The sequence below is a fragment of the Protopterus annectens genome, chromosome 7.part0 (assembly GCF_019279795.1).
Source record: "Protopterus annectens isolate FY-2018-M chromosome 7.part0, PAN1.0, whole genome shotgun sequence".
In the NCBI taxonomy this organism is placed as follows: Eukaryota; Metazoa; Chordata; order Ceratodontiformes; family Protopteridae; genus Protopterus; species Protopterus annectens.
This window is the reverse complement of record NC_056739.1, coordinates 1682955200-1682982699: the sequence shown is the minus strand read 5'-3', so window position 1 is coordinate 1682982699 and position 27500 is coordinate 1682955200. Positions and strand designations below refer to the sequence as shown.

At 42.0% G+C, this 27500-nt stretch overlaps 1 protein-coding gene across 1 annotated transcript in view; it reads right to left on the bottom strand.

Moving 5' to 3' along the window:
- ABHD2 (abhydrolase domain containing 2, acylglycerol lipase) overlaps nt 1–27500 on the bottom strand; it is a 1158770-nt gene that overhangs the window by 817961 nt on the left and 313309 nt on the right. Inside the window, 1 exon segment of the mRNA XM_044078196.1 lies at nt 3911–3963. Within this exon segment, the coding sequence (XP_043934131.1) occupies nt 3911–3963 (53 nt within the window).

The following is a 27500-nucleotide window of genomic DNA, read 5'->3' as shown; positions in this document are numbered from 1 at the left end:
GCCAGTGATCCTCTTTGTGAGGTATTTCTATGGCCTTTCCAGTTGTTGTAAATGTCTTGTGAGGTACATACTAAACAGGATGCTGTACTCTACAATAGGTCTAATGAGGGGCGAGTAGAGAGGAACAATGACCTCCTTTTTTTCTGGACGAGAAACATTTTGTGATGAGGTGTGCCACGTAGAAGGATTTCCTGACTACTGTGGCGATATGGTTATCAAAGAAGAGACTACTGTCCACTTGTGTCCCTAGGTCTCATCACACTTTCGGTGTTAAGTGGACTACTGCCTATGTGGTAATTCATGGGCACAGGGTTTTTCCCAAAGGGGATGACTACGCATTTTTTGGCACTAAGCTTGAGGCCATGGCTTTGACACCAGGCATCTGTCTCAGTGAGGCCCTCTTGTACAATGTCCCCATCATTCGAGGATTCAATAATGGCTCCCAGTTTGTAGTCAACTGTGAACTTTGTTTGTTTGTATGCCTTCCCTGCACTCACCAATCTATCCAAAACCGATCTCAACAAATTATCAGGATGTTACAATCATATAGCCAGATTCGCTACAGGCATGGCATTTAGGAACCACCATTGCCAGAACCTCAAAGCACTGGGATGGCTAGAGTATCCTACCTTCTACAGTTCAAGCAGCTTATAGTAGTGCATAAAATACTCCATCAGCCTGAAAACACCCCTACCCTCAAAAATATTCTCACACCTCATAATGCCCCAAGACCATTACGCTCAGCTGATAAACTAAATGATACTGACCCAAAAATCCAACAACTCTGTAGGCGAGGCTATATTTGCCAACTCAACCTGTAAAATCTGGAATTTACTCCCTACTACCGTTACCAAGGAAACCTCACTACCCCTTATTTAAAAGAGAACTCAAAAAAATACCTCACATCTCATTGGCTGTGCTCTTGTTCTAAACCTGACAACTTCACTAATACATGTATTGCTACCCAACCTGCTGTTTAGCCAAGTATCTATGCCTCATAGCATTTGAATGCCTAAGAATTGTGAATTATGAGATCTGATTGTATTCTATGTTCACATTTTCTGATACGTCTTTGCCAATCAGATGCAAGTCAAAACATTGTGTATATTGATATATGCCTGTATTCTTTGTCTATATTTTTCTAAACATGTCTGCCTGAGTTTATCACTCAGTGATGTATGCACTGTCTCTTTTTTGGTATGTGGAGCTTTTCTCCCTGGGCCTCTGCTGAAAATGGACATATATCCAGTCAAACTATCTCAATCAACAAATGTAAAATAAATAAATAAAATAAAAATTGTTAGCCATAGACCCTCTGGTGCTGGCCTGAATTTCAGAGAAGTAGATGCCAAACAGTAGCAGACCCAGGACTGAACCCTGTGGTACTCGGTTTGTCACTTGTCTGGATTTGGACTTTGAGTCGGCTACTTTCATGGTGTAGGTTCTGTCAGTGAGGCAGATGGCAACCCATCACGTGACATAGGGATTTATAGGTTCATAGGTAGGTACTAGGCTATCGGCCCTAGGGCCCATACAAGCCTAGCCAAAAAATGTACCCTGGCTTTTGCCACTCAAGAAAATTATTTTCCTGTGCCCCTGTCGAGCAGAGCCACAGAAGTGATCCTCAGGGTGAATTTCCCATTTCCCATCCAATCATCAAGATTTTTCTTGAAGAGTGCTAATGAGGAGCTCTGTTTGACATAGATAGGTAGTCTGTTCCAGAGTATGGGAAGTCTCTGGGACAGGAATCTATCCCTCCAGCATGTTCTGTTTATTGTGGTGACAAGGTTAAGGTCCCTAGAGCGTGTAGCTCGGAGGGATTGGGATTTCTTTAAGTGGAGCATGTCCAACAGCTATGGGTTTGACATAGCTTTGTATGTTAGGCAGCGATCTCCCCTGAGTAGGCGATATGCGATGGAGTAAAGCTGTAGTTTTTTTAGACGGTCTGCATAGGGCATCTGTTTGAGGCCAGTAATCCTCTTTGTGAGGTATTTCTGTGGTCTTTCCAGTTGTTGTAGATGTCTTGTGAAGTACATACCAAAAGGGGCGTTGTACTCTATAATGGGTCTAATGAGTGATGAGTACAGGGGAACAATGACCTCTTTTTTTCTGCATGAGAATCCTTTTGTGATGAGATGAGTCACGTAGAAGGATTTCCTGACCACTGTGGCGATGTGATTATCAAAGGAGAGACTACTGTCCACCTGTGTCCCAAGGTCTCATCACATTTTTGGCATTAAGTAGACTATCAGCTATGTGGCAGTTCATGGGTACAGAGCTTTTGCCAAAGGGGATGACAATACACTTTTTGGCATTGAGCTTCTGGCCATGGCTTTGACACCAGGTATCTGTCTCAGTTAGGCCCTTTTGTAGTTTGTCCACATCGTTAGGAGTTTCGATTATGGCTCCTAGTTTGCAGTCATCTGCAAACTTTGTTAGCCAAAGACCTTCTGTGTTGGCCTGCACTTCAGAGAAGTAGATACCAAACAGGAGAGGACCCAGGACTGAACCCTGTGGTACTCCACTTGTCACTGGTCTGATGTCGGATTTGGAATCCGCTACTTTCACAGTGTGGGTTCTGTCCGTGAGCCAGTTGGCAACCCATCTTGTGACATAGGGATTTATACCTAGTTTAGTGAGCTTATCTATAATTCCAGAGTGGGGGATGGTGTCAAAAGCCTTGGCAAGATCTAGATAAGCTGTGTGAACCATTTTACCCTCATCTATGGCTTTGGTGACTGCTTCAAAGAAGTCAACCAGGTTTAGGAGACATGATCTGTCTTTTACAAATCCAAACTGAGTAGGGTCCAGAGTTTGGAGATTACCAATGTCTTTGTTTATGAGTTCCACAATGATACGTTCCCATGGCCTTGCAGACCAGGCTCGTCAGGCTAATGGGGCGGTAGTTCCCGGGGTCCGTCGTGGCTCCCCCTTTGTGGAGTGGGATAAATGTTGCAGTGCGCCATTCAGTGGGTACAAAGCCTGAGGTGAGGCTATGACTGAATATGGTACTTAGCTAGGCTGCCAGTTCATTCTGTAGTTTGTGTAGAATGCAGCCTGGGATATTGTCAGGTCCCATGGATGCTGTGTTCTTGGCTTTGGAGAGTGTGTTTTTTACCTGTGCAGCCGTGATTACAGGAACTTTGCATTCTTCCGGTATAGAGATGGGCCCTCTAGGGGGTGAGAGGGGGATAAAGTTAGCACTGAACCTATCTGCTAGGATGTTGGCAATATCAGTCAGTTCTGTATATTTAGTGCCATTATGCTGCAACTCAGAGCAGATCCGAGTATTCCCATTTAGATTCTTGACATAGCTATAGAATGCTTTGTGGTTGTCTTTACAGTCAGTGACAATTTTGTTTTTGTAACTAGCTTTGGAGGATTTTATGAGGGATCTCAGCTTCTTACTGAGATTGACCAGGGAGTTCCTCCAGTCATGGGATTTTACTCTTTTTTGCAACAGTTTCTTTCTTCTGTTGTAGAGTTTGTTTATGGCAGAGGACCACCAGATTGGATTTCTTTTTTTGGAGGATAACATCTTGGTTCTATTAGGGATAGCATGATCCATGCACTCGTGTAAGTGCTTATAAAGTGCATTTGTGTAGGATTCGGCAGTCATACCTCTATTGTCCGTCTGCATGGGTGTCATGAAGTTTGCCTATTCTGTCTTAAGAAGTGTGAAGTTGGCTTTTGAAAAGTTTTTTACGATGGTTTCCCTAATTGGGGCTGGGGTGGGATGTGGATGTCTAGGCTGATTAGCTTGTGGTCGGACCTGACCAACGAGGAATTGACCTCTGGTGTGGAACACCGGTTTCCCATGTTGGTAATGACCAGGTCTAGGATATTGCTGTCCCTGGTGGGGGTGTGAATAAGTTGATCCAGGTGTTGGAATTTATGAATTCTAGAAAACGTTGAGCAAAAGAGTTGGTACATGAGTAGTTTTCCCAGTTAATAGTGGGGGTAGTTGAAATCGCCCATTATTAGGGTGTTGGGTTGTACCCTAATACTTTCTAGTGTGTTGGGTTGTACCCTAATACTTTCCAGTGTATCAAGAAATGAGGAGTGTGAATCCTGGGGCATGGTGGGGGGTCTGTAGCAAGCTACAATTTGGATTGTGGTCTTGCCCAGAGTTAGTTGCACTTGGATAATCTCGGATGCATTATGCTGTGCAACTAGCCTGGAGGTGTGGATATCCTTAATGAATATGGACACGCCTCCGCCTTTAGTGCTTCTTTCTGGGTTAGGTGGCCGAAAGGTGTGGTATGAATTGAAGCCTGGTAATGCAGGGATGCTCTCTGGAGCTTTGAACCAGGTCTCTGTCACTGCACAGATGTCAATGTTCTCCATTTTAAGGAGTGCCTCGAGTGAGTGCATTTTGAGGTTTAGACTTTAGCACTGAGTAGCATTACCCTCAGATTTTGCTTGCTTGTACCTGCTATGGTGGTGAATTTGTCATTTGAACCTTGCCTAAAAAAGGCACTATAGGGGTGGCAAGAGTCTTAGCCAGTATCCGGAATCCTAAGGGCGACAGGTGCAGGCCATCTCTGCCAAAGCATCGTGGACTGTTGATCATGTCGTCCCAGGCAGACAAATACTGGATCCCCTTAGAATGACACCAGAAGCTTAGCCAATTGTTAAAGTCAATCATTTTGTCCTTGTACTGTGGTATCATTCTGGGTGATGGCAGGATGCTACTCAGGGTTAGGGTCATACCTGCCTGGGATACAAGATCGGAGAGCTCCTCCATGTCTCTCTTCATGTAGTCCAGGGAGGTACGTCTCAGGTCATTCACACCAACATGGACAATGACAGTGTCATATTTGTACTTATTGTGGAGTGACCTGAGTGCATGCGTTATGTGGCGGATCCTGGCACCTGACAGGCAGCTGACAGTAACTTTCTTTTATGCCCAGTTTAGTGAGTTTATAGGTTCATAGGTTCGTATTAGACTATCTGCCTGAAGGCATTTATAAGCCTAGCCGGAATTGTGTTGGCTTTTGCCACCCCATTATATTAGTTCCCTGTGCCACCCCCTTATATTAGTTCCCTGTGCCTCTGTCCAGCAGAGCCATTGAAGTGATCCCCGGGGTAAACTTTCTATTTCCCATCCACTCATCAAGGTTTCTCCCAAGGAGTTCTACCTAATGTAAATTGGAATCTTGTTCAAGAGCATGGGAAGTTCTCTGGGACAGGAATCTATCCCTCCAGCATGTCCTATTTATTGTTGTTGTGAGGTTTAGATCCCTAGAGCGTGTGGCTCGAGGGGATATGGTTTTCTTTAGGTGAAGCATGTCCATCAATTCTGGGTTGGACATGGCCTTGTATATCAGGCAGAGATCACCTCTGAGTAGGCAGTATGCAACCAAGTACAGCTGGAGTTTCTTCAGTCAAGCTGCATAGGGCATCTGTTTGAGGCCAGTGATCCTCTTGATGAGGTACTTCTGTGGTCTTTCCAACTATTGCAGGTGTCTTGTAAGGTACATCCCAAATGGGGCATTGTACTCTATGATGGGTCTGATGAGTCATGGGTAGAGGGGGACAATGACCTCTTTTGATCTGGATCCAAACCTTTTTGTGATTAGGTGGGCTACATAGAAGTATTTTCTAACCACTTTGGCAATGTGATTATCAAATGAGAGATTACTATCTACTTGGGTCCCCAGATCCCTTATTACGTCTTCTGTATTTAGGGAGCTACCACCTATATGGTAGTTTGTGGGTCCTTTGTTTTTTCCAAAGGGGATGACTATGCACTTTTTGGCATTTAGCTTGAGGCCATGGTTTTGACACCAGGTATCTGTCGCAGTGAGACCCTTTTGGAAGATGTCTATATCAGCTGGAGAGTCAATTATAGCCCCTAGTTTGCAGTCATCTGCAGACTTGGTCAGCCATAGACCTCCTGTGCTTGAATGCACCTCTGAGAAGTATATGCCAAACAAGAGGGGTCCTAGGCCTGACCCCTGGGGAACACCACTTGTAACCGGTTTAGAATCATACCTAGCTCCCGCAACTCTTACCATGTGGGTTCTGTCCATGAGCCAGTTGGCAACCCTTCTCATGATGTAGGGGTTTATGTTCAGGCTGGTGAGCTTGTCTATAATACCAGATTGGGGAAAGGTGTCAAAGGCCTTTGCGAGGTCTAGGTAGGCGGTGTGGACCACCTTTCCCTCATCTATATCCTTGGTAATGGTCTCAAAGTCGTCCACCAGGTTTAGGAGGCATGATCAGCCCTTAACAAAGCTGAACTGGGTAGCGTCCAGTGTTTGGAGGTTCCCAATGTCTCTGTTAATGAGATCCATGATGATGCGCTCCATAGCCTTGCAGACCAAGCTAGTCAGGCTTATAGGGTGATAGTTCCTGGGGTCTGTTGTGACTCCACCTTTGTGTAGCGGAATAACCGTTGCTGTGCACCACTCTATGGGCACGTAGCCTGTGGACAGGCTGAGTTTGAACAGTGTGTTTCAGTGAGGGGTTAGTTAATCTTTGAGCTCATGTAGGATGCAGCCTGGGACACCGTCCGGTCCCACTAATGCTGTGTTTTTGGGCTATGGATAGGGATGTTTTAACCCGAGTGTCTGTGATTTCAGGGACACTACATTCTTCTGGTATGGTTATAGGCCCTTTTGGGGGTGAAGTTTGCACTGAACCTGTCTGACAGGATGTTGACTATATCGGTCGGTTCAGTGTATTTTGAGCCATTCTGCACAAACTCCAAGCAGATCTGAGAATTTCCACTTAGATTCTTGACATAGCTAAAGAATGCCTTGTGGTTATCTTTGGAGTCCTTGGCAATTTTTCTTTCGAAGCTAGCCTTGGATGATTTTATAAGGGATTGTGGTTTCTTGCTGATACTGATCAGGGATGTCTTACCTTCTTGGGATTTTACTCTTTTCTGTACTAGTTTCCTCCTTCTCTTGTATAGCTTGTTTATGGCAGGGGTCCACCAGACTGGTTTCCTTTTCTTGGAGGAGTGAGTCTTGGTTTTGCTTGGGATAGCATGATCCATGCATTCTTGTAGGTGCCCGTAGAGTGCATTAGTAAAGGATTTTGCAGTTTGGGCAGTGTTATCTTTTAGCATGGGGGCTTTGAAACTTTCCACCTCGGTCTTAAATAACGAAGTTTGCTTTTGAAACATTTTTCACAGTGGTTTCTTTGACTGGGGGTGGGGGCAGAATGTGGATATCCAGAGTGATTAGTTTATGGTCAGATCTAACCAGCGAGGGGTTGACCTCCGGTGTGGAACACAGGTTGCCCATGTTGGTGATGACCAGGTCCAATATGTTGTCACCTCTGGTGGGGATGTTGGCCAGTTGATCCAGGGCATTTAATTCTAGGAAATGTTGGGCAAGGGAGTTAGTACTTGAGTAGTTCTCCCAGTTAATGTTTGGGTTATGGAAATCACCCAATATCAGGGTATTTAGTAGGACCTTTATGTTTCCCAACGTTTCCAGAAATGCGGAATAGGGGTCCTGGGACATGGTGGGTGATCTACAGCAAGCTACAATTTGAATTGCAGTTTTGCCCATTGTTAGCTGCAAGTGGATGATCTCTGAATCATTGTGCTGTGACACTAACCTGGAGGTGTGGGTATCCTTGATGAATATGGATACAGCCCAACCTTTCATATTTCGGTCCGGTTTTTGTGGCCGAAATGTATGGTACGAGTTGTAGCCTGGTAGTGCTGGGGTACTCTCTGGAGCCTTAAACCAGGTTTCTGTTACTGCACATATATCAATTTTCTCCATACTGATGAGAGTTGCCTTGAGTGCGTGCATTTTGAGATTTAGACTTCTGGCATTGAGCAGCATTACCCTCAGTTTTTTGTTACTTGTGCTATTTACGGTGGTGGGTTTGTCTTTTGAGCCTTGATTAAAAAAGGCACTATGGGGGTGGCAAGAGCCTTGGCCAGTATTCAAAAGCCTAAGGGTGACAGGTGCAAGCCATCTCTAGCGAAGCAGCGTGGCTTGTCGAGCATGTCATCCCAGGCTGACAGACACTGGATCCCCTTTGAATGACACCAGAAGCTTAGACAATTGTTGAAATTGATAATTTTTTATTTATACCATGGTATCATTCTTGGTGAGGGCAGGATGCTATTTCTAAGGTCAGGGTCATACCGGCCTGGGCTACATGTTCAGAGAGCACTTCCATGTCTCTCTTCATGTAGTGCAGGGAGGTACGGCTCAAGTCATTCACACCAACATGGACAATGAGAGTCGTATTTGTACTTGTTCTGGAGTGACCTGAGTGCTTGTGTTATGTGGCGGATCCTGGCACCCGACAGGCAGCTAGCAGTAACCTTCTCCTTGTTCAGCCTAGTGAGTGGGATGTCAGTGTGCCTGACTATAGAGTCCAGAGTGGGGGATGGTACTGAATGCCTTAGCGAGATCTAGATAGGCTGTGTGAACCACTTAACCTTCATCCACAGCTCTGGTGACTGTTTCAAAGAAGTCAATCAGGTTCAGGAGACATGATCTGCCTTTCATGAACCCAAACTGGGTGGGGTCCAGAGTTTGAAGGTTACCTATGTCTTTGTTTATAAGTTTCATGATGATACGTTCCATGGCCTTGCAGATCAGGCTCATCAGGCTAATGAGGGTGGTAGTACCCGAGGTCCATGGTGGAACCCCACTTGTGGACTGGAATAACCGTAACTGTACACCATTCAGTAGGCACAAAGCCTGAAGTGAGGCTATGACTGAACATGGTACTTAGGTGGGGTGCCAGTTTGTTTTGTAGCTCGTGCAGAACACAGCCCAGGATGTTGTCTGGTCCCATGAATGCTGAATTCTTGGCTTTGGAGAGTACATTTTTTAACTGTGCAGCTGTGTTTACTGGGGCTTAGTATTCTTCCGGTACTAAGACAGGCCTTTTAGGGGGTGAAAGGGGGGTGAAGATAGCACTGAATCTATCTGCCAGGATGTTGGCACTATCAGTTGGTTCTGTATATTTAGTGCCATTGTGCTGTAACTCGGAGCAGATCTGAGTGTTGCCATTGAGATTCTTGATATAACTACAGAATGTCTTGTGATTGTCTTTAGAATCTGTGGCGATTTTGTTTTCATAACTAGCTTTGGAGGATTTTATGAGGGATCTCAGCTTCTTACGGAGGCTGACAAGGGAGTTTTTCCAATCTTGAGAATTTACTCTTTTTTTGCAACAGTTTCTTCCTTTTGTTTTAGAGTTTGTTTATGGCAGAGGGGAGCATCTTTGTTCTATTTGGGATGACATATTCCATGCACTCATGTCTGTGTTCATACAGTGCATTGGTGTAAGATTCCTCAGTTGTAGTTCTACTTTCTGTCTGCATGGGTGTCATGAAGTTTGCCACTTCTGTCTTGAGAAGCATGAATTTGGCTTTGGAGAAGCTTTTTATGGTGGTTACTTTAATGGGGGTGGGGGCGGGAAGTGGATGTCTAGGCAGACAGACTTATGGTCAGATCTGACCAATGAGGAGCTGACCTCTGGTGTGGAGCATCAGTCGCCCATGTTGGTAATGACCAGGTTTAGGATACTGGTGCCCCTGGTGGGGGTATGGATATGCTGATTAGCATTGGAATTTATGAATTCCAAAAATTGTTGTGCAAATGTGTTGGTACAGGAGTAGTTTTGCCAGTTAATGGCAGGGTAGTTGAAGTTGCCCAGTATTCGGGTATTTGGTTATACCTTAATACTTTCCAACATGTTAAGAAAAGTGGAGTGGGAATCGTGGGGGATCTGTAGCAAGCTACAATTTGGATTGCAGTCTTGCCTAGTGTTAGTTGCACCTGGAGAATCTTAGATGCATTATGTTGGGCAACTAGCCTGGAGGTGTGGATATCTTTGGTGACTATGGACACACCTCCGCCTTTAGTGTTTCGGTCCAGGTTAGGTGGCCGAAAGGTGTGGTATGAATTGTAGCCTGGTATTGCAGGGGTGCTCTCTGGAGCCTTGAACCAGGTTTCCGTCACTGCACAGATGTCAATGTTCTCCATTTTGAGGAGTGCCTCGAGTGAGTGCATTTTGAGTTTAGACTTCTAGCATTGAGTAGCATTACCCTCAGATTTTGCTTGCTTGTACCTGTTATGGTGGTAATTTTGTCATTTGAACCCTGCCTAAAAAAGGCACTATAGGGGTGGCAAGAGCCTTAGCTAGTATCCAGAATCCCAGGGGCAACAGGTGCAGGTCATCTCTGGCAAAATATTGGTCTGTCAATCATGTCATCCCAGGCAGACAGATACTGGAAACCCCTTAGAATGATACCAGAAGCTTAGCCAATTGTTGAAATCAGTCATTTTGTCCATGTACTGTGGTATCATTCTGGGCGATGGCAGGATGCTACTCAATGCTAAGGTCATACCTGTCTGGGCTACAAGATCAGAGAGCTCCTCCATGTCTTTTTTCATGTAGTTCAGGGAGGTACATCTCAGGTCATTTACTCCAACATGGACAATGACAGAGTCGTGTTTGTACTTGTTGTGGAGTGACATGAGTGAGTGCGTTATGTGGCAGATCCTGGCACCTGACAGGCAGCTGACTGTAATTTTGCCTTATGTAGCCTGGTGAGTGGGACATCAGTGTGCCTGACTATAGAGTCACCTATGACTAGTGTGTTGCGTATGCTGTTTTGCCTTAGGGGCTGAGGTTGAGTGGCACACTGGTTTTGTGAGCTATGTGTCGCTAGGGTTGTGTTGGGGGGGCGGTGGTTGTTCGCGTTGCAGCTTCAGAGGTATCTGTTGTTTGGGCAGATTTTTATTAAGAGCCTCCTCGAATGTAGGTGTATGTTTTGTGTTACTATGTGTGGGTTTTGGTGTTGTAGGTTTTGAAGGACTATGTGTTGTGCATGGTGTGGTGCAGGTGTTTACCTTCTCCTCTTGAATAACTAGTCTGGTCTTGGCTGGAGACAGCTTGGCTACATAAGTGTATCTCTTTCAGGTTGTAGTGTTGGGTCGTAGGAGGAGAGAGTTGTCTGTGTACATGAGGAAATTGCCACATTGCCCCAAGATGCCCAGATTCACCAGGTGGACAGGAGAAAATACCGGGAGCTGACCCCTGGAGATGCCTGGAGAGGTGCTTATTTATTTCGGTACTAGAACTGCTTTCCTCTTTACTTAGTAAGGAAAGTTGAGTGCTGTAGCAATTTATAGAATATCTAGTACTTGTAACGAGCTCTAAGCAAGTGCTGAGCTCAAACAATCCGGTTTGAGTGCTAAAACTGGAAAACTGGCTAATTGTTGTTGTTGTGTCTTTCGGCTTTTTCCCGGGTAGGGGTTGCCACAGCGAAACTCCGGTCTGCTAATGGAAAACTGGCTAGTTCTAAGGGAAAAATTGAAGAGCAGACTTTCTGGCACTGGTAGTTTAACCCTAGCTAACTGACGCAATGCACAAACCCGTGCAAACACAGGTTTTTAAGCCTGAAAGTTGAAATGGATAGAAAACAGCCCCAAAAGGCCAATGAGGTAAAATTCCTGAGCTGGAAAACACTCCTCTAGTGACAGACAGGCAGCTCAATGCTTACCACCTTCCACTGATAAGCAGAAAGACTTCCCTCTACCACAGAAAAGTCTGGACAACTCAGAAACAAAAATAAAGTCCTGAACCCAGCAAATCTGGGATCCAGACTATTCTAGTATATGTAGCACATTTTGACCACTGCTATTAGTGCAACCCTTAATGCTCATACTTTTTTTCTTTTGTTTTTCTCTTTATAATTAATTTCGTATTTGCATTATTTTTTTTTTCAAATATATTTTATTGTATTTTTGTTCTTATTTTAATAGAAGAAAAGAATCTCACAGAAAAATAAAAGAACAGGTACTCTGAATATCAAGTTGCAGTAATCCTAATAAAGTATATATAACATGAAACATCAATGTTAAACTAACAATATGAAAATTAACTAACAATCAAGCTGTTCATACTGAGCTATAATACAGAAAACTACACAGAAATAATATACAACATATTGAAATCTGACATTAAAACACTGGCATCAAGACATTCTAGCCTACCTAACTTACGTTATATCTTGTACTAACTATAGTCACTATATGCATTGATGTCACCTTGAATGTTCATCTTATATGCATTATCATGACCTGCCGATTGTTGTGGGTAAACATTTTACAATACTAAATATCTTTAGTTTCCCTTATTTACATAGAATAATACTGATGTTGTAGTCCCTTGTTCACAAATCAGTTTTGACCTAAGATTTCTATAAGTGTTCTCCAATGTTCCTAATGGTAGGATAGTTTTTTTTTGGTTTCTTGTAATTAATTTACTGGCTAATAAGTACTTTATAGCCATTCCTTTAAATTCTTCCCATGTGATTTTACTTCTAACTAATTTTAGGCTATGTATGATTTCATCATTCCACACAGTGTGACTATGTGGTGTTTATTTTCATAGGGTAAAATTGGTAGGGAATACATGTAAACTTGCCATTTCCCATGACAGGGTAGATTTAGTGCATCCCTTTTTTTTTTTTTTTTTTAACTTGGCTCTTAACGAACACCATAATTTGTAAACATTCTTGCAGCTCCAAAAAATATGAAGAGCTTCTGCAATGTTGTTTTGGCATATGGTACAAAAAGGAGAGTGAGGGATTAATTTTACATAGAAAAAGTCGTGTGTGATAAGCATTGTTCTTCTTCATCTTTTGGCTTTTCCCGGTTAGGTGTCGCCACAGCAGATCACCTGTCCGCTCATGACTGGCAGTGGAGTTTTACGGTGTTGAGTTGCCAGCCCGGCGCCCAACCTTCCACTGAAGGACATACATGCACACACTCACACCTAGGGCCAATTTGGAGTGTCCAATCCACCTACAGCATGTCTTTGGGATGTGGGAGGAAACCCACGCGACCACAGGGAGGACACGCAGACTCCGCACAGAAGGCACCCCAGCCGAGGATCGAACAGGAGAACCTCTTGCTGTGAGGCGACAATGCTAACCACTGCACCACTGTGGCCGCCATATGTGTGATAAGCATTGTTATTAATCATAATTTGGGTGCAAATTAGTTTTTTGAGGGGGTTTAGTTTCAAAGTAAGCTCAACTGCAGCAGAATTTTGTTCAACAGTGATATTATTTTTGTCTTCCCAAAATGTTGAATATAGAGTGCATCTTGATATTTAATTTTTGTTATTAATCTATAAGTATTTTGATAACATTTAAGATCTCATAAGTAACAGGTTAATAATTTGTTGATATAGCTGCATGTCTTGGTTATCTATTTTAACATTCATAGTAACTGTGTTAATCAGGTATGTTAATTGGTTGATTATGGTGTTATAACTTATTTACTTCAAATTTTTGCCTAATGTTTTCAATTGAAAGGCTTTTGACCTGAAAGCGATCCCATATGGTGATGTTTTTGATTTTGAGGTACTGGGTCAGGTTTATCATAGTATTACTTAGTTTAATATTAGGATTAAGGTGTATTGGTTGTCCCAGTACCAAAGTATCTAAGATTTAGGGAGGATACCAGCTTTTGAAATATTAGTGTGTTTCTTACGATTATGGGGTGGGCCTTAAAATACTTTAATGTCTTCAAATTCAAAAAGGGTACTGCTTTAGGATTTAAATTACATGAGATTAGATGATTGTAATATATTTTAATCCATAGTGGATACCATGCTTTGCTGAATGGTTCAAAATTTGCTATTTGTTTAATTCGATTAACATTTATAATGTTATAGTATGTTTGGAATTCAGGTAGACCTAGCCCCCCTTTTTGTTTGGGTAACGTTAATCTAGAATATAAGTATCAGTCACAAAAAGGTACCAATAGGAGGTCCCGAAATAAGCGGCACCTCCTATTGGTACCTTTTTGTGACTGATACTTGTTTCCTAGTTAAGGTACCTAATCTTTTTTGGGTTTTTTTTTGGTTAATCTAGAATATTTTATTCTTGCATTTTTTGAATGCTAAATAAATTCACCTAGTAGTGTTTCAAGTTTGGAGAAGATGTTTTAGAGTATTTTTTAATTAATAGCACTAAAATGAAACAATCTTGAAAGAATGTAACACAATGAGACCCACACGGAGTTAATGCCCTCGCTGTTGCAAACAAATGGAGTATCCAAATATAAAAAATAGCAACCAACAGCGTGAGCAAAACAATGAAGGAGCACACAAATACCATCAACAGCTATTCAGCTAAAATGTGATATCCAAAACAGTTCGATATGTAGAAATCCTTCAATTAAAACGAAATGAAATAATCCACATGGATAAAAATAAGTAGAAGTTTATTGGTGCACCTCAGGTTAGCGCTTTCGGCATAAGCTTCATCAGACCTGAGTAGTAAAGTCATGTAAACTGTTTAAATACCTTACAAGGCGGGAAAATACACTTAATTAAATTAATTTAGACTCAATCGGCTAATTAAACCATAGCCACTAATATCCCATACTATAACAATTTCTACATGAATTAAAGCTAATGATTTATGCAGTTATACTTGAGGAACACTTCTATTTTTCATTTTTCATAAAAACAATTACATAAAAACAATTGTGTAATTTATGCACTTTTGCTTTACTTTATATATAAGAAACAAATTAATTTTTCATAAAAACAATAACTTAAAAACCATTACATAAAGCATGCATACTTCTTTAATGCATAATAGTATGCTATGTATTTATGGTATAATAAAAAAAAAATCCCTTATATATTTATATTTATATGATATCAACATATTATATATATATATATATATATATATATATATATATATATATATATATACAAAGGAACATATTCTCTATATGCACATGTTTAAACAATTTATTAACATCTGAATCTCAATTTTTAATTTTCTCATTTTTAAAAAGGGTTTTATTGGTACTTTACCATTCAGACCAGGGGCTCTATCAGCTCTTAACCTTATGATCCACGTTGTTTCTCTTGATTCCGTAAATGTACCTATATCTCCCCCTCTAACATTAGCATATATTCTTTCCAAAATCCTAAATCTAAAAGAATGTTCAGGTCCACTATCTGTAACATGCTTAGCCAAAGCATTAATAACTGTGCCCTTTCTGATGTGGTATACGTGCTCCCGCATCCTATCCCTAAGGCTTCTGTTAGTTTTGCCAATATAGAATGCGGGGCACGTTATGCATTGTGCCAAATAAACCACATTTTGAGACATACAATTTCCTGTGGTAAACGCTTTAAAAAGTACAGTTTTGTACCTACCATAAATGTAGATGTCCGAATTGGATAGCATCTGCAGTCATAACAACTGGGTTGTCCTGTCGTCAGGCAGCCCTTCAGTCGGCCGGATTCCAAAGTCCGGGTCCGGCTTCGGCTGATGTCGCACTTCACCCGACGTCATCTCTGTTGGTCTTCGGGTATATAAGCATCAGCCGACGCCATTTTCTTCAGTGTTTCTTGCCCCAGATGCCAGAAGCCCTCTAGAAGGCTATAAAATTTTGGATAGATGCCAATGTTTCCAAAAGATAGAGGTAAACACAAAAATAAGCATGTATGTACATAAATACAAACAAATACACCATGAAAGAAGTCCCCCCACTAGCTAGCTATTAGAAGGGTAAACACCCTAGGAGTACCACAGAGGGGAAGGAGGGAGGGTAATCCTGACTGCAGATGCTATCCAATTCAGACATCTACATTTATGGTAGGTACAAAACTGTACTATGTCCTTCATGGATGCATCTGCAGTCATAACAACTGGGTAGAATACCATAGCCAACTAGGGGAGGAGGATAAAGGTAGATTATGGTGTGTTTAGGATCCCTTGCAGAACAGCAGTGGCAAACCCTGCTCGGGATCTGGAATATAGAGGTAAATTATAATGCTTGGCAAATGTATGCACGGAGGTCCAAGTAGCCGCCTCAATAATGTCTTTGGTAGCCACTCCTCGTAAGAAGGCTGTGGTAGTGGCTGTTGCCCTTGTAGAATGAGGTCTTATGTTCTGTGGAATTTGTTTTCCATGGAAGGAGTGACAGAATCGTATGCAATTTCCTATCCATTTGGAGATTGTCTGTTTGGAAATAGCTTTTCCTTCCCTTCCTGTTGCATAGGCTACAAAAGTTGGTCAGTCTTTCTGCTATTTTTGTTCTGTCCAAGTAGTAGCGTAGCTGTCTATGTACATCCAAGGTATGCAGTATTCTTTCCCCTCTGTTTTGTGGGTTGGGAAAGAAGGTAGGTAGGTGGATTGCCTGGTTTAAGGACACTCTGGATACCACCTTAGGCATAAATGTAGGATTAGTCCTCATGGACACTCTATCTTGGTGGAAGATTAGAAAGGGTTGCACTGCCATTAAGGCCTGTAGTTCTGAAACCCTCCTTGCTGAAGTAATTGCCAGTAGGAAAGCAGTTTTCCATGACAGGTGTTGCAGGTCTGCTGTTGCTGCTGGTTCAAAAGGTGATAGAGTCAATTTTTCTAGCACAAAGTTCAAGTCCCAGGCTGGTAATGGTGGTTTCCTTGGAGGTTTTACATTCTTGATTCCTCTGAGGAACTGCCTGAGCAAAGGGTGTGAAAAACAGGTGGATCAAAGCTGTATTCTGCTGAAATAGCTGATGCATGAATCTTGATGGAGGAATAGGACAGGCCTGAATGAAGTAGTTCGCCAGATACTCCAGAATGTTGGGCATATCTATGTTTGATACATCTTTACCTCTTTCTGAGCTCCAAATGACAAACCTTTTCCATTTCCCAGCATAGTTTCTTCTTGTTGAAGGTCTGCGTGCTTCAAGAATAATGTCTTTAACTCTTTGTGAAAGCTGTGGATTAGCAGCTGCTATGTGATGTTCCATGCAGTCAGTTGCAACGTTTTTAGGTTTGGATGCATGGTGCTGTAGTTGTTCTGAGTTAGCATCAAAGGCATCAGGGGTATTGGCCACATATTGTTCCGAGACATGCTCCTCAGCAGTGGGTACCAATGTTGTCTTGGCCAGTTTGGAGCTATCAGGATTATCCTTGGACGCTCCTCCTTGATTTTTAGTAATACTTTGTGTATCAAGGGAAGAGGTGGGAATGCATATGCTGTTAGTCCTTTCCAGCTGAAGGAGAGCGAGTCCACTTTCCATGCTAGTGGGTGGAATGTCCTTGTGCAGAATTTTTTGAGCTGGTGATTGAGAGGTGATGCGAATAGATCTATCTGAGGCATTCCCCATTTCTTCGAGATGGTCTTGAAGATGTCCGGGTGCAGCTGCCATTCGTGGACATCCGATGTAGTCCTGCTTAACATATCTGCTAGAGAGTTTTCTTTTCCTGGTACAAATATTGCCTGTAACTGGATGTTGTAGCTGAGTGCCAGGGTCCACAGCTCCAAAGTCATTCTGCATAGGGGTAGGAATGAGTGCCTCCCTGTTTGTTGATGTACCACATGACTGTGGTGTTGTCTGTCCTTATCATCAACTGGCCTTCCTTGAGAAATGGTGTGAACTTTTGGATTGCCAGTTTTACTGCCAGCATTTCTTTTAGGTTGATGTGCAGGTGAAGTTGGTCCTGTGTCCACAATCCTTGCACGCATTTGTCCAGCATATGTGCTCCCCATCCCAGGTCTGAAGCATCTGTTGTGATGGTCTGGCTTGCTTGACCTTTGCGAAAGGGCAGGCCTGGGTTTGACTGGCATGCGTGAGCCCACAATAGGAACTCCTGTTTTAAGCATGGTATTAGTGGAATTTCCGTTTCTAGGCTGTGTCTGTGTTGGGACCATAAATTCTTTAGGTACCACTGAAGCTTTCTCATATGTAGTCTGGCAAATGGAACCAAGATTATGCATGATGCCATGAAACCCAAGGCCTGCAGTACCTTTCTTGCTGTTAACTTGTTCAGATTTGTTAGTGCCAAGAAGTAAAGAGGATGTTCTATTTGTTTTTCTGTAGTTAGGAATGCCATTTGCCTTACTGTGTCCAATTCCGCCCCAGGAAAGTCCTTGTCTGGGATGGTATCAGCCTTGACTTTTGTAAATTGACTGTGTATCCCAGTGCTTGAAGCAAGTAAATGACCCTTTGTAAATCTGTTGTCAGCTTGCTTTTGTTGTCCCCTTGTATCAGACAGTCGTCCAGGTATGGATAAATTTGAATTCCCTGTAGTCTGCAATGGGCGATTACTGATGCCAGGCATTTTGTGAATACTCTGGGCAGTAGATAAGCCAAAGGGCAATGCTGAGAATTGATAGTGCTCTGATCCTGCAAGAAATCTGAGGTATCTTCTGCAGATAGGTCAAATGGGGACGTGCAGGTATGCCTCCTTGAGATCTAGAGTTACCAGCCAACACTCCTTGCCCAGCATGGGAAGAAGTTGCTGTAGGGTCAGCATTTTGAATTTTGGGACAATGATGTAAGTATTTAGGGTAGACAGGTCTAGAATTGGTCTCCAACTTTTTTCCTTTCTTGGAACTAGGAATAGTCTGGAGTAGAACCCCTTTCCTTGCTCTGCTGTTGGCACTTTTTCCACAGCTCTCATGTTTGCTAATTCCATTATCTGTTGTAGAGCCTCTGTTTTTTGATTTGGAGGTAGGTTTGGCATTCCTCTTTTGACTGGTAAAGTGTGGAAGTGGAACCGTAACCTTGATCTATGGTTCGTAAAATCCACTTGTCCTTTGTTATGTGGTGCCAGTTTTTGAAAATAAGGTTAGCTTTCCGCCTAGAGGAGCTGCTATTTGTTCCCTGGTAGGCGGGTTTAGGTTTAAGTCACTGTGGCTGTGTTGATGTAGAGGCAGGTGTTGATTCTGTGCCTCTGTTGTTACCTTGCCACTGTCGCCCTCTGTAGGCACCTCCTCTGGATTGGTTTCTGCCTCTGGAACGCCTATTCCTGCCCCTTTGAGGTCTTGTGGAGTCAGGAAAGGACCAATTTTTGGCAGGCCAGTTCCTGCTAAACCTTGGGGGTTGAACCTGCAAGAATTCTTTAACTGTCTGGACTGATTTTGCCTTTTCTTCCATTTTCTTCATAACCTGCTGGGCAGGTGTACCAAACAAACTTGATTTATCCATAGGAGCATCAAGCAATTTAGATTTAACATGATCCGTAAAGCTTGCTCCTTTAGCCATGCATGCCTTCTAATTACTGTGCCAGTCATGGCTGATCTAAATGAAGCCTCCAGTGCATCATAGCCACATTTTAAAGAATGGTTACTAACCTGCTGTATGTTATTTACCATTTCTAATACATAATTCTTATCAAGAGATTCATCAGTGGTTAGCTTTTTAGTTAACTGATCAAGCATAAACTCTTGGTATTGTATCATGTGAAACTGACAATTTAAAGCTCTAGCTGAAAGAGTGGCTGAAGTGTAAACTTTTTTACCCCATCTGCCTAATGACCTTGCTTCCCTTTCAGAAGGAACAGGGTTTTTAGCTATAGTCGCGGCTACTGCCTTGTGACCCTGGGATATAGTTTCGGGGTCTGCAAGAGGGGCCTTGTAGAGGTGGTGATGAGTATCTGGCACCCTGTAAAATCTGTCTGGTTTGGCAGGGGCTGGGGGTAAAGAATCTGGAGCAGAGCAGGCATCATTGAAAGCATCATCCACCACAGAGAGAACAGGAGGGATAGCTAAGGGCCTGTGCTGTGGTAGGTGCAAAAAGGTCCTAAGTCTTTTCCTGGAGTCTGAAAAATCCTGTTGCTGCCATTGGAACTGTTCTCGCATGGCATGCAAGGTTTCCCCAAAGGAGAATTCTTCTGGAGGGGAAGCAGCTGGAATGGATTCTTCAGCATCAGAATCTTCAAAATTGGAGAAAGGAGCCTCTGGCTGGTCAGTTATGTCTGATTCATCAGCAGAATCATCAGAGGACACTGGCTCAGGGGCTCTGCCCAGGTCTCTTTTCTGGGGCTGAGAGGCCCTGTCTGGGTGAGATTGAGATCCTCTAATTAATGAAATTAAATCTTCTGCCAAGGTAAGCATTTGAGAACTGGCAGAGGGCCTGGTGGAAGGGGGTTTAACAGGCACTGTTTTAGTAGTCTTGGCTGCTTTAGCCCTGGCGAAGGCCTTAATGGACATGGCTGCTGGAGGCCTAGCAGCACCACGTGCTGGGGTAGAGACATCCAAGGGAATGGTGTCTGATAAGTCAGTGGTAAGCACCGTAGTGGGTAAATTTTCTGAGGCCGATTCAAGAGTGTTAGCAGGGACCTCAGTTGTAGTGATAGTTTCAGGTGTAGTTTGATCAGTTTTCTCGGTTTCGGACCGCGAGTGTCAGTCTTTTTCTTTGCGTTTTTTGGCAGAATGCGAAGTCGGAGGGTCCGACGGCATAATGTACGCAAAGTCAGAACCGAAAAACTGTTCTGCAAACTCTGACCGACGTCTAAGCGTTCGTCGGTTGAAAGAAGCACAGGACGAACAAGCTGCTACGTCGTGGGCTGGGCCTAAACAGGGCAGGCAGTAAGAGTGGAAATCTTTATGAGGTATTTGTTTCCCACAGGTTAAACAATTATTAACTTTTTCTGACATCGGCTGAGGCAAGAAAGAGTCCCCAACGGGGTACTTAGCTTTAGAAGTCTTCGAAGTAGTATTCGGTAGAAGTAATCTCTGGATCCGACTGACCGGCACTTGCGAACAGCTTCTGCTTCGGGCGCCACGCGGCAAGGAAGACTGAAGAAAATGGCGTCGGCTGATGCTTATATACCCGAAGACCAACAGAGATGACGTCGGGTGAAGTGCGACATCAGCCGAAGCCGGACCCGGACTTTGGAATCCGGCCGACTGAAGGGCTGCCTGACGACAGGACAACCCAGTTGTTATGACTGCAGATGCATCCATGAAGGACATCTTCCTAAACCTGTGGGATGAATAAATACTTCTTCTGTGTCTATAAATGAACAGAAATTACAGAAATTACATGAATTACATGGAGAAGTAATATTTGGCCCTTCAGATTTCTCAAATTCATTTTCCGACCGATTACATAATAGCCTCTTAAGGTTCTTTTTATTTTTATATATGAACCTTGGGCTATCTCCTACAAGTGGTTTGATTTTAGGGTCTACCAATAAGATATGCCAGTGTGTTTTAATAATGTCTTTGATACTCCCTACATCAGATGTATAAAAAATGGGATATCCAATTATATCTCTTTTATCTACAGTGTCTTGTCTAAGGACTCTGGTACATAACTCGAAAAATAAGGAGCAGCTGCTCCATTTCTTAGTTGGTAAGAATCTATCATACTACTATCCAAATCTAAACCTTGTAGCCACGTTCTTTTAACCTCTGTCTAAGGTCAGACAACTTTTCATAATATTCTAGATCATTAGGGGTATATCTTGACCATCTCATTGTTTGTCCCCAAATTATATTTCGGTATACATACCCTGGATGCATACTTTCACGATGGAGTAACATGTTCTTGTGACAAGGCTTTCTATATAGGCCTGTATTAATCATCCCATTTTCCAACTTTTCAACATATATATCCAAAAATGGTAGTCTGTGCTGATGGGGTCTTCCTACGTACTATCCCATACGGGGGCATGATGGAAGGAGAACCCATATCAGTGGAACTACCATACGTTGTACCAGGAAGAAGAGATGCGTTTGACACGTCACGACCGGCGTCGGATCGCTTTGCTGACTGTATGAGGTCGGATAGGAATCCTTTAGAGCTGTTTGAAGGAACGGAGCATAATGTGGATACTGAGACTGTTTTCGATCGTGAGGGACTGCGAAGTGCTTTTGAAAAACTAAAAGCTGATATTTTTAGACTCAAAAGAATGCAAACGCAGCGCCAGCATTTTGACGTTTGCATTCAAAGGCGTCTCATACCCAGGGGATTACAGATTCTCAAAATGCCTACCACGGCTACACAATATCCTGAACTCTTATTTGAATGGCAGAACTTAAATATTGAGGTAAGCCTCAATTATATGAGACTAATGAACAAATTCTTTGCTCCTTTAGAAGATAAGTTACGAATGGACATTTTAGAACAACATATGATTATTTCTTCTAGTTTTCCAACTAGTGCTGTTGAGAACTGTTGTAATATTTTATTGGACAATGTTTTATAGTATGAAAGGAAGTTGTATAATCAAAAGAAAACTAAACTACAGAGAGACATTACGGATTTCAAATTCCCTGTAGTCTGCAATGAAGGTGACACTGATGCTGCAGGCATTTTGTGAATACTCACCTAGAGCAGTAGATAAGCCAAAGGGCAATGCTGAGAATTGATATGCTCTGATCCTGCAAGAAATCTTGAAGGTATCTTCTGCAGATAGGAGTCAAATGGGGACGTGCAGGTGTCATGCCTCCTTGAGATCTAGAGTTACCAGCCAACACTCCTTGCCCAGCATGGGAAGAAGTTGCTGTAGGGTCAGCATTTTGAATTTTGTGGACAATGATCCAAAGTATTTAGGGTAGACAGGTCTAGAATTGGTCTCCAACTTTTTCCTTTCTTGGAACTAGGAATAGTCTGGAGTAGAACCCCTTTCCTTGCTCTGCTGTTGGCACTTTTTTCCACAGCTCTCATGTTCATAATTCCATTATCTGTTGTAGAGCCTCTGTTTTTTGATTTGGAGGAGTAGGTTTAGCATTCCTCTTTTGACTGAGTAAAGTGTGGAAGTGGAACCATTAACCTTGATCTATGGTTTACGTAAAATCCACTTGTCCTTTGTTATGTGGTGCCAGTTTTTGAAAATAAGGTTAGCTTTCCGCCTAGAGGAGCTGCCTATTTGTTCCTGGTAGGCGGGTTTAGGTTTAAGTCACTGTGGCTGTGTTGATGTAGAGGCAGGTGTTGATTCTGTGCCTCATGTTGTTACTTGCCCCCCACTGTCGTGCCTCTGTAGGCACCTCCTCTGGATTGGTTTCTGCCTCTGGAGCGATCTATTCCTGCCTTTGAGGTCTTGTGTGAGTCAGGAAAGGACCAATTTTGGCAGGCCAGTTCCTGCTAAACCTTGGGGAGTTGAACCTGCAAAATTCTTTAACTGTCTGGACTGATTTTGCCTTTTCTTCCATTTTCTTCATAACCTGCTGGGCAGGTGTACCAAACAAACTTGATTTATCCATAGGGAGCATCAAGCAATTTAGATTTAACATGATCCGGTAAAGCTTGCTCCTTTAGCCATGCATGCCTTCTAATTACTGTGCCAGTCATGGCTGATCTAAATGAAGCCTCCAGTGCATCATAGCCACATTTTAAAGAATGGTTACTAACCTGCTGTATGTTATTTACCATTTCTAATACATAATTCTTATCAAGAGATTCATCAGTGGTTAGCTTTTTAGTTAACTGATCAAGCATAAACTCTTGGTATTGTATCATGTGAAACTGACAATTTAAAGCTCTAGCTGAAAGAGTGGCTGAAGTGTAGACTTTTTTACCCCATCTGTCTAATGACCTTGCTTCCCTTTCAGAAGGAACAGGGTTTTTAGCTATAGTCGCGGCTACTGCCTTGTGACCCTGGGATATAGTTTCGGGGTCTGCAAGAGGGGCCTTGTAGAGGTGGTGATGAGTATCTGGCACCCTGTAAAATCTGTCTGGTTTGGCAGGGGCTGGGGGTCAAGAATCCTGGAGCAGAGCAGGCATCATTGAAAGCATCATCCACCACAGAGAGAACAGGAGGGATAGCTAAGGGCCTGTGCTGTGGTAGGTGCAAAAGGTCCTAAGTCTTTTCCTGGAGTCTGAAAAATCCTGTTGCTGCCATTGGAACTGTTCTGCATGGCATGCAAGGTTTCCCCAAAGGAGAATTCTTCTGGAGGGAAGCAGCTGGAATGGATTCTTCAGCATCAGAATCTTCAAAATTGGAGAAAGGAGCCTCTGGCTGATCCAGTTATGTCTGATTCATCAGCAGAATCATCAGAGGACACTGGCTCAGGGGCTCTGCCTAGGTCTCTTTCTGGGGCTGAGAGGCCCTGTCTGGGTGAGATTGAGATCCTCTAATTAATGAAATTAAATCTTCTGCCAAAGGTAAGCATTTGAGAACTGGCAGAGGGCCTGGTGGAAGGGGTTTAGCAGGCACTGTTTTAGTAGTCTTGGCTGCTTTAGCCCTGGCGAAGGCCTTAATGGACATGGCTGCTGAGGCCTAGCAGCACCACGTGCTGGGGTAGAGACATCCAAGGGAATGGTGTCTGATAAAGTCAGTGGTAAGCACCGTAGTGGGTAAATTTTTCTGAGGCCGATTCAAAGAGTGTTAGGGACCTCGTTGTAGTGATAGTTTCAGGTGTGGTTTGATCAGTTTCTCGGTTTTAGGACCGCGAGTGTCAGTCTTTTCTTTTCGCGTTTTGGCAGAATCTGCGAGAGTCGGAGGGTCCGGCGGCATAATGTACGCAAAGTCAGAACCGAAAACTGTTCTGCAAACTCTGACCCGGCGTCTAGCGTTCGGTTGAAAGAAGCACAGGGCGAACAAGCTGCTACGTCGTGGGCTGGGCCTAAACAGGGCAGGCAGTAAGGTGAAATCTTTATGAGGTATTTGTTTCCCACAGGTTAAACAATTGTTAACTTTTTCTGACATCGGCTGAGGCAGAAAGAGTCCCCAGCGGGGTACTTAGCTTTAGAAGTCTTGAAGTAGTATTGGTGAAGTAATCTGGATCCGACTGACCCGGCACTTGCGAACAGCTTCTGCCGAGGCGCCACTTGGCAAAGGGAAGACTGAAGAAATGGCGTCGGCTGATGCTTATACCGAAGACCAACAGAGATGACGTCGAATTGAAATCGCGACATCAGCCGAAGCCGGACCCGGACTTTGGAATCCGGCCGACTGAAGGGCTGCCTGACGACAGGACAACCCAGTTGTTATGACTGCAGATGCATCCATGAAGGACATCTTCCTAAACTTGTGGGATGAATAAATACTTCTTCTGTGTCTATAAATGAACAGAAATTACAGAAATTACATGAATTACATGGAGAAGTAATATGGGATAGTACGTAGGAAGACCCCATCAGCACAGACTACCATTTTTGGATATATATGTTGAAAAGTTGGAAAATGGGATGATTAATACAGGCCTATATAGAAAGCCTTGTCACAAGAACATGTTACTCCATCGTGAAAGTATGCATCCAGGGTATGTATACCGAAATATAATTTGGGGACAAACAATGAGATGGTCAAGATATACCCCTAATGATCTAGAATATTATGAAAAGTTGTCTGACCTTAGACAGAGGTTAAAAGAACGTGGCTACAAGGATTTAGATTTGGATAGTAGTATGATAGATTCTTACCAACTAAGAAATGGAGCAGCTGCTCCTTATTTTTCGAGTTATGTACCAGAGTCCTTAGACAAGACACTGTAGATAAAAGAGATATAATTGGATATCCCATTTTTTATACATCTGATGTAGGGAGTATCAAAGACATTATTAAAACACACTGGCATATCTTATTGGTAGACCCTAAAATCAAACCACTTGTAGGAGATAGCCCAAGGTTCATATATAAAAATAAAAAGAACCTTAAGAGGCTATTATGTAATCGGTCGGAAAATGAATTTGAGAAATCTGAAGGGCCAAATATTACTTCTCCATGTAATTCATGTAATTTCTGTTCATTTATAGACACAGAAGAAGTATTTATTCATCCCACAGGTTTAGGAAGTTTTAAAGCGTTTACCACAGGAAATTGTATGTCTCAAAATGTGGTTTATTTGGCACAATGCATAACGTGCCCCGCATTCTATATTGGCAAAACTAACAGAAGCCTTAGGGATAGGATGCGGGAGCACGTATACCACATCAGAAAGGGCACAGTTATTAATGCTTTGGCTAAGCATGTTACAGATAGTGGACCTGAACATTCTTTTAGATTTAGGATTTTGGAAAGAATATATGCTAATGTTAGAGGGGGAGATATAGGTACATTTACGGAATCAAGAGAAACAACGTGGATCATAAGGTTAAGAGCTGATAGAGCCCCTGGTCTGAATGGTAAAGTACCAATAAAACCCTTTTTAAAAATGAGAAAATTAAAAATTAAAAATTGAGATTCAAATGTTAATAAATTGTTTAAACATGTGCATATAGAGAATATGTTCCTTTGTGTGTATATATATATATATATATATATATATATATATATATATAATATGTTGATATCATATAAATATAAATATATAAGGGATTTTTATTATACCATAAATACATAGCATACTATTATGCATTAAAGAAGTATGCATGCTTTATGTAATGGTTTTTAAGTTATTGTTTTTATGAAAAGTGAATTTGTTTCTTATATATAAAGTAAAGCAAAAGTGCATAAATTACACAATTGTTTTTATGTAATTGTTTTTATGAAAAATGAAAAATAGAAGTGTTCCTCAAGTATAACTGCATAAATCATTAGCTTTAATTCATGTAGAAATTGTTATAGTATGGGATATTAGTGGCTATGGTTTAATTAGCCGATTGAGTCTAAATTAATGTAATTAAGTGTATTTTCCCGCCTTGTAAGGTATTTAAACAGTTTACATGACTTTACTACTCAGGTCTGATGAAGCTTATGCCGAAAGCACTAACCTGAGGTGCACCAATAAACTTCTACTTATTTTTATCCATGTGGATTATTTCATTTCGTTTTAATTGAAGGATTTCTACATATCGAACTGTTTTGGATATCACATTTTAGCTGAATAGCTGTTGATGGTATTTGTGTGCTCCTTCATTGTTTTGCTCACGCTGTTGGTTGCTATTTTTTATATTTGGATAATCTTGAAAGAATATTCATTTTAACTATAGCCATCTTAGATAGTGGAGATTGAGGTTTAGCCATTTCTTAGTGTCCTCAGTGATAGTAGTCCAGGTTTTGAGCAAATTGTTTTTAGTTATATCAGACTGGGGGGTGAGTGAACATGATACCCAGATATTTATTATTATATTTGACTTTTATTTGAGTTTCGGGAAATAGAATTCTTGATGTCCTACAGTATTCAAAGGAAATATGACAGATTTTTTGGGTTAATGGAATAATTGGATAAGTTTGAGAATTTTTCAATTGACTTTAATATCTTATTCAAATCTGTAATTGAAATTTCAAAATAGATGTTGCAAAAGCTGTATACTTTATTGGGATTTTTGAAATATTCATAAGATGGTAGTTCTTTGTGATATTTTAAGTAGAGGTTCTATGTATATATTGAACAGATATGGTGACAATTTGAATAGGTTTTGATTGCTTTTTATTTATAAATAGTGCTGTCATGGCATTATTGTATAAAGCCATAACCATGTTTATATAGTCTTCAGGGATTGTCATATTTGACTGTTGTTCATAAAACCTAGTTGTTCAGAAGATATGATAAGAGGTAAGATTTTTTGATTCTACTGGCTAGGAATGTAGAAAGAGTTTTGATATCAATATTTATGAGTGCTATCGGCCTGTAATTATTTGGATTTGATGCTTCAGACTTGGGTTCTGGTATGAATATAGTTTTTTGAGTTATTGATATACAAGTCTTGGGTACCATACTTTATTATATATTCATATACTTTCAGTAATATTGCAGCTGTTTTTTGAAAGTCTTGTAAAATTCCACCACAACCCTCTGGCCTGGTGATTTGCCTGGTTTCAACCTATTTACAGCAGCAATAATTTCCTCTACATTTAAGGG